This window comes from Mandrillus leucophaeus, unplaced genomic scaffold (assembly GCF_000951045.1).
Source record: "Mandrillus leucophaeus isolate KB7577 unplaced genomic scaffold, Mleu.le_1.0 Scaffold566, whole genome shotgun sequence".
In the NCBI taxonomy this organism is placed as follows: domain Eukaryota; kingdom Metazoa; phylum Chordata; class Mammalia; order Primates; family Cercopithecidae; genus Mandrillus; species Mandrillus leucophaeus.
This window is the reverse complement of record NW_012106097.1, coordinates 373,582-381,908: the sequence shown is the minus strand read 5'-3', so window position 1 is coordinate 381,908 and position 8,327 is coordinate 373,582. Positions and strand designations below refer to the sequence as shown.

Here is an 8,327-nt window from a genome sequence, read left to right as displayed (position 1 = left end):
TTGTTCCTCAGATCATTTAAAATTGTGTGAGAGTGTCTGTGTGTATTTATATTTGTTCGTTTCTCCTTTGTCCATCTTTGCCATATATTTTAGGCATAATTGAAGAATATGTAAACACTTCTTAAGGAAGAAGTTATAATTGTAAATAGGAATTTACTGTTATTTTTGTTCTGTTGTATTGCAAAGCTAAATGACGGTGGCAAATACCATTATGGGATGAAAGTAGGCTTTGTGTTATTTTGAAAATGTGTATGAATTTCATTGGAATAAATGGAATAAACAGAATAGAAACAATGGAATCTACCTTTAAGCCTGACTGCACAAGTTTCCCTGGATGTATCTGAGATACAGGCAAGTTATGTTCACATGACCACTTAGAGATTCTGGATTCTGGTCTTTTGTCTCCTAGTTGAGGCTATTTCTTTGCCTTTGTTCTACCCCTCTTTGGGGCCTGACATAGTAATACAGGGCTCTCAGATTAGAATAACTTAGGTTTCATGATGGAGCACTTAGATTGCTGACTTGTTATGTTACAGGTGATTTTTGTGGTCCTGAGTACTTTTTTAAAAGTGGTGGTTCTCTTGCAGGAAGCCAGCTGAGGGAAGTTCTCCATGAATGTACGTCACAATGATGATGACCGACCAAATCCCTCTGGAACTGCCACCATTGCTGAACGGAGAGGTAGCCATGATGCCCCACTTGGTGAATGGAGATGCAGCTCAGCAGGTTGGTGTAGGAAGAGGGGAATTTAAGTCAAATTGTCTAAGTGGGAAACAGTAACGCAGTATTTGATTTACTTTGGGATTCAAAGATTTGTGATTTCAAACCTTAGCATTTCTAGAGGTAAGTGTTTTTGTTGTAGAATTACTGTATCTTTTTTTTTTTTTAATATTGTGATTTTAGAGAACAAAATCTTCCCTCATTCAGTTTGTATTCTTGAAACATTGAAAAGTGGATGACTTCTGAAGTGAGCCATTTTCAGATAGTGTACAGGTCTTTGAAATAAAATGGCTGTTTATTCATGCCATGTTGTGCTGGACGAGTTTGCTTGGTTGGTCAGAGCTGCATGCTCAGAGGATCAGGTTTTGGCTTCACACAGGAGTGATCTCGGCAAGACGCGCAGGACACTGTGAACCCACCCTTGCTCCTGGAATTAGTCCTTCCAAATGTGTAGCTCACAAAAATCATGGTACTTTTTTCCCTCTAAATCTCCTTTGTCACTAGTTACTGAACATTGTGGAATAGAGAGTTATTTGTGAACTCGAGAAGTTATTTGTGAGCTCAGTCAAGTAGCACTTGGGGGAAACAATTTAGACAGTAAGTGAAACTTTAAAAAATTATTAGGAATTAAACTATTACCTCTAATGTTAATTAAAAATTTTTATTACAACAGTTGGGCTTGCTCAGTTTTATAACTAAATAGATATTTTATCTTTGTACCTTCTTCAGAAGCATAAAAGCAAATTTTTATTTTGTGAAAAGTAGAATTGGGAGCAAGTGCTTGGAAAATATTTACCCAAAATATATTCATAATTCAAATAAGTTAATCATTTATTTGGTGTCAGTGCATGCCCCCTGCTCTAATATATCTAATATATCATATAGTGTATTCACACTCTATCAATCATTGTATATTAATTCTTTGTATATACCTTTGTTGGAGCTGACCTTGCTGCTTAATAATTTATATTATTTTCTCCTGCATTGCACTATGAACCTCTTAAGAACAAAAAATGTATAACAGGTGCTCAGTGAATGTTTGTTAGTTGAATGCATTTCATGCCTTCTCACCACGGATGCAGACATCTCCCTTCCTGATTCCTCAATCTCTTCCTCTGCTGGATTACTTCCAGCAACGTACAGTAGTATCTTACCTCTCCCCACCCAGTAAAACAAAACCTCCTCACTTGATTCCACATCCCCCTCCAGTTGCTACCTCCTGTCCCCCTTTCCCTCTTTGGCAGTATTTCTCCACTTCCTCTCCTTCCTTACCGCCCATTCCTCACTTTACAGTCTTCACTCTGTGTTCTCATCTTCCTCTTCAGTCCTTAGCATGTCCTGTTGACTTTATCTCAGGAGTGTGTGCTGAATCCATCCTCTGCCGTATCCACTTCATTTCCACTACCATTGCTGGACCCTGCGCCATCATCTCACTAGGGTAGGGTAGGACAGCTCTTTTCACTGGTCTCTCTGCTTTACTTTTTGCCCCACCAGGAAGCATTCTCCACATAGATCCTGAGGTTTATTTCCAAATAAAAACTTTCTGATGTCATTAGCCTACCTCAGGCCACCTTCTCACACCTGGAGTGAAATCCAATCACGCTGCCTGGCTGCCAGCCTTCCTTGTTAGTGCTGGCCTGCCTCTCTGTCATTCTCTGCCTGCTCTCCTGCTCACTGTGCTCCATTAGTTCACGGGAAGGTTACAGAGTGTTGTGGATGGTTTCAAGATGCAGTGCTTGGTCTCCCAATTAAAAGAATTACTAATACAAAGAAAAAAAAAGACAAGGTATTTAGTCAAATGTGAGTAAACTTGGGAAACAACTTAGGTCTCTCAGATGTGGTCACCTCATTCCCATTTGCCTGTGTAGCCGAGAGACCTGAGGCCACCCATCCATGTTGTACACCATGTTTATGCTTTGATGATTTCTTCCACATGTCTGTGATTTAGCTTGCCCTGCATATCTTACCTCAACTCTAAGCAGAAGCTGCTTAACAGTTTTGGTTAATAAAATCATACTTTCAAAGCTGGATAAGGTGGTCCATGCCTGTAATCCTAGCTACTCAGGAGGCTGAAGTAGGAGAAGCCCTTGAGCCCAGGAGTTTGAGACCAGCCTGGGCAACATAGTGAGACCCCATCTCTAAAAAGAAAAAAAAAAAACTCACATTTTTATTAAATCTTTCTTTAATTAATCTTATTAAAACTTTCTCTAAAGCTAATAAGAAAAGAAGAATCTGTTAATGTATCTGTTTTATAAATGGTCAAAATAATCAAGCTTTATGAAAAAGTGGGGTTACACTTAAAAAAATCTCAGAAGAAGAAACTATTTGTCTTTTTAATTGTGTTTAATTGTGTTAAATATGTTTAATTGTGTTAGAAGCATTAACATCCTTGGCTCCAAGCTGTTACTTGGCATTAACTCTAACTTTTCTATAATGGGTAAAATTGTTAAGTAGGTAAAGTGCGTTAGAAATGTCCCTCTCAGCAGGACCATCCCAAGATTTACCATGTTTTGTCATTGCCTCTATGTCACCGAGGCTCAGCCTAGGCAGTGGCCTCTGTGCCTGATATTTTTCTTCCTCATTCTGCTCCCAGAGTCTCCATCCTGTGTCTCCCTCATTCTTTCAAGCCTCCGTTCTTTCCTTTGGGTTTTAACATTTAGCATTGGCCTAAGTGGGCATGGCAGAGGCTTGGGGCCTGTGTGTTGAACCCAGGTGAAGGCACAAGGGGAAGACAGAGTGAAGGAGAAGGAAAAACCAAAAGTGGCAGAGAAACACAAGAGGAAGTAGGGAAAGGGGAGGGATAGACGACAATTCAAAAGAACAAAGAACAGAGGTGAGTCTCCAAGACAGGATCCCAGAATGTGGGGCTGCATGAGTTTTCAGTGCTTGCTCTGGGCACCTGCTGATATTTGCTGCTTGCCCTTAAGAGCCTGCGTAGTGTAGTGCTCAGGTGGTTCCACGTTAAAGGATCAGGCTACAGCGGACATACCAGAGAAAGGGATCTGTACGAATGTTTTCTGAGGCTTTTACTGTGCTTTCTCACTGAAGCAACACCTTTTCATCTTAATAAGAACCTTTTGGAGGCACAGGATTGACTCTAGGGGTGGACATTGCAGGCACTATATAACAGACTCTTGGCGGTGTCATCCTGAGGTATGTGGCACCTCAGTCACCTCTCACATCATACTGTTGTAAAGAGCCATCCCCTGGCCATAGGGTTCTGCCTCTAAATGTCTGTTAGGAGTGTGTATGGTGAAGCTTACCTTGTATGTGTTTACAGGGTTCTTAATACTTTGCAGCTGTGCAAAGGACATTCTAAACATTTCTATATATGCAAAAGAACTACCGCAGTTATGAGAAAGCTCTTCAGTTCTCACAGCTCTCCTCCTTCTGATTTCTGTTCTGCTGGTTTCTGGATGTAATTAGGACTAGTTCTTGGCAGGATTCTCTGTTGCTTTCTGGCTCTCCAAATAAGACACACTGTTAATTTTCATTATTTGAAGTCACATTAGGTTGGAAACCTTGGTTTGTCATTTTATGCAGGTAGCAGGAAAAGGGCAGTAGTGAAAAGGATGATTCTTTTCTTAAAAAGAAAAGTCATCCTCATTATGAATGAAACTTTTAAAAGCGTTATCAACTAAAAATGAATAACAAGAAACAATGTGAACAGAAGCAGCTTACATGAGAGTTTTCCTTATTTAACAGCTTTATGAGGTATAATTCACATGTCATACCATTCACCCACTGAAAGTATACGATCATTGGAATCTAGTATATTCACAGAATTGTACAAGCTTGACTAAAATTAATTTTAGAACATTTTTATCACTCTAAAAAGAACCCTGGAGAGATCACTCCCTATTTCCTATTTTCTCTCTCCCTTCCCCCTATCCTAAGTAACCACTAATTCACTTACTTTCTGTTTCGGTAGGTAGATATTGCCTATTCTGGAATTTCATATAAATAAAATTACATAACATTTGGTCTTTTGTGTCTGTCATCTTTCACCCAACATCTTTTTTTTTTTTTTGAGATGGAGTCTCGCTCTGTTGCCCAGGCTGGAGTGCAATGGCACGATCTCTGCTAACTGCCACCTCCACCTCCCAGTTCAAGCGATTCTCCTGCCTCAGCCTCCTGAGTAGCTGGGATTACAGGCATGTGCCACCACCCCTGGCTAATTTTTGTGTTTTTAGTAGAGATGGGGTTTCACCATCTTGGGCAGGATGGTCTTGAACTCCTGACCTCAAGTGATCCACCTGCATTGGCTTCCCAAAGTGCTGGGATTACATGTGTGAGCCACCGTGCCCAGTTCACTCAACACATTTCTAAGGTTCATTCATATTGTAGCATGTGACGGTACTGTGTTCCTTTTTTATTGCCAAATATTTTACTGCATGGATCTACCACATTTTAGTAATCCACTCGTGATCTGAATGACATCTGAGTTATTTTCACTTTTTGGCTATTATGAGTATGCTGCTATGCACAGATTCTTGTGTGGACATGTTTTTGTTTCTCTTGTATATATAACCAAAAGTGATATTGAGTAGCTTTATTTTGAAGTATTATTTTCTAAATAAAGTTATCTCTGCTTTTTATCACTATTAATTTCTTTCACCTCTGAGTGACTACAGCCTAGCTTAGCTAAATAAAGTTTGCTTCCCTTAATATGCCTAATTGTATACTATTCTTGAGTTATAAAAATCAGGTTTCAACCTGAGTTTTTAATGTGTGGCTATATAAATGATGATGAGTGCCATTCAATAATCAGAAAATTGATGGCTTTGTTGACATATTCAGAAGCTAGTGGTATATTAACTTACCTGTGTTTGTTATGGACTTCTGTATTTTAGTGATTTTAAAATGTAACAGCCAGTTTTGAGCACAAAAGAATAAACATCAGCCTAAATTCTGACTTTCTTATTGCTTTAATATTTTAATAATTTCTGAAGAATTATAGCAGCTACCAGTTAAACCATTAGATTAAAAACAGAAGTGCTGACACAGGGTGGCAGAGTTTACTGATTTGTTAATTTAACATGTGACACTTACAAGATATAAGGGTATCTGTGACCTGCATGAGAGTAGTGTGCCACTTTATATTATATTCTTAGTGACTTTGCTTAAATATGTATTCACTGAGGGTCAATTCCTAGTGGAACTGGATTGGATTAGATGCCTCTTTGACCTGACTAGCATTTAGCATATGGAGCACATCTAGTATATGATTTGTCATACTATTCTTCTTCCTTCTTGCCTCTTTTAATTCATCTATTCTTCTAGAATATTGCTGAGTGTTTTTAATGCTTCTTCTTCAGAAAGTAGAACTCCTTAAACACATACAGAAAACCCTCCTCTCCTGCTAGCTCAGGATAACGTGTCATCTACTTACCCTGGAAGGCAGAAGGCAATTGCCTCAATCATGTCCAATTCTCTTGACTTTGCCTATTCCTGTTGATCAGCACTTAGCATGTCATTTCATGGAGAGAGTTTTTTCCCCTCTTTTGTTTCTTCTTTTGAAAGCCCTTGTTTCCTCTAGACAGAATATGTAACCAGAGTTTTTTCCTAGAGCGTTCTTTTGAATACACATTTCCAGATAGTACGTTCAACATATTAAAGCTTTCCACCCTCAGATGGTGCTCATCATCGGCATGTCTTTTATATCAAATGTGCCCCTCCTCCTAATCCAGTGACCTTTTCTGTTCTGGTTGTTATCTTCTTAATAACCTTCTCCTTGATGGCTTCCTTCTTGCATTGAGTAGTTCCAATCCTGTCACCGCACAGGTTCACTCCTTAAATATACTGAGAGCCACGGTGTCAGGGGCCCATGAAGAGTTTTGCTTACATGACAGAGTTTGTCTCCTCCTCAGAAATCCCAACAGAAAGGAAGGTTTGTCATCAGTATATTGTAGAAAAATGAATAAACAACTCTTGGGAAGATTACCCAGGAGAAAGAAGGATATTCAGATGAGAATGGGAGTGACAATTAAGAAAGAGACTGCAGCTATTATTGCTAAATAACATTATAGAAGAGCTCCTTTTGTGGTAGAATCCTGTTGTGGGCTGAGGCTTGAGCGAGAAAGTAGAAAGAGGCTGGTCAAATGTTGGGTATGGAAAACCAAGTATGGGGAAGCTTGGCCTTGGATCACATTCTTCAGCATCAAGATACATGAGAAATGCACAAGCTGGGCAAATGCTTAAATAAAATTATTATTGCTGACTACCATTCATGTTTCCTCTACCACTCAAACTTATAAAGCCCTCCAGTGTCAAGATACTGTCAGCTTCTCTCCTTTGAAATTGGGGTGGAAAAGAATGAGAGGATAAGATTTATGACTAAATTTAGGAGTGGTTGAATAATAGATTTGTTCATTTTAATAAGTATTTATCAAATGTCTTGTATGCCAGCACTGTATTAGGTGCTGGCGACAGAAAGATGAATAAGGCACTGTTCTTGCCCTAAAGGAATGAGCAGTCTAGTTGAGGAGCAAAATATGGCCTACCAAAAAAAAAAAGGAGACTGTATTTACACATACATTGAGTCACAGGAGAGTGCTTGGATTGTAGAGTGTCACAGTGCGTAGGAGTTCAGAGGAGGAATTGAGGACTGGGATAGGTGGGCAGGAAAACAGACCAGGCTAGGAAAAGTATCTGTGGGGAGGCTGAGCCTGGGTCAGATCAGATTTAAAATCAAGTGAAGGCTAGAATGATCCAGACTTTGTACATCAAGTAATCCGTTTCTGTTTTATTAAAGGAGAATACATTATAGGGATTACATACGCAATGGAGAGCTATTAGGGGTACTACAAACAAACCTTATCTGCATAGTCGGTGATCTCTTTGCTTGAACTTTTGCTATTTAGTGTCTTTGTTAGTGAATGTATTTGTCCTCTGATTCTCCAGTCTGGCGGTCCACCCTTACGCTTGATGCCTGTTGCTCAGAATTACCGACTCCACAGTGGGGCAGATCACAAGCACCCCTCAACCAGATCCACTTTCCAGCTGCGGAGGCAGCAACCCCTGCTTTGAGGGCCTCCTTTTAACTACAAAAAAAAAGGTGTGATTTTATCCAGATCTGCGGTCTGACTTTTCAGACCTCTCTAAGTTAGTTTTGCCAATTTTGCTCACTACGAAAGCTTCCAAAAAGGCATGGCCTATGCAGAATCTCAGTCTTATAAAGGAAAATGTTGATGCCATGTTATCAGAGGGTGTTGTTATATGTGGCACCCCCAATAATTAGAATATAGGACATATAATTATGGCAGCCCTGAGCTGTCTGGGTTGAGAGACACTTGAGAATTTAATTAGCCAAAGGCAATAATAATAAGATATAAGATGTAGTCAGTATCCTTCAAATGCTAGAAATTGAGCTGCCTTTCCAACAGGAAGGATTAAGGTAAAATACTGGCATGTTAGCGTTGCATTGCAGAATAATGGCAATTTTAAATTCTAAGGTGATTTTAACGTTATGATTGTTTTCAAATTATTGCAATTTTTGGCTGTCTGATTTCCTTGTCAACTCAGGGTGGGTAGGGACTGTGTCTCTCTTGTTCATGCCGTGCCTGGCATCTGAAGTAACATTCAGTAAGTCTTTTTGAATGGATGAA

General features: G+C 39.5%; 1 protein-coding gene across 1 annotated transcript in view; it reads left to right on the top strand.

Annotated features, from left to right (window-relative positions):
* The first annotated feature begins 168 nt into the window (after nt 1–168).
* FNDC3B (fibronectin type III domain containing 3B) overlaps nt 169–8,327 on the top strand; it is a 310,570-nt gene continuing 302,411 nt past the window's right edge. The window contains exon 1 of the mRNA XM_011998294.1: nt 169–726. Within this exon, the coding sequence (XP_011853684.1) occupies nt 616–726 (111 nt within the window). The 5' untranslated portion in view covers nt 169–615. The remainder of the gene's footprint in view (nt 727–8,327) is intronic.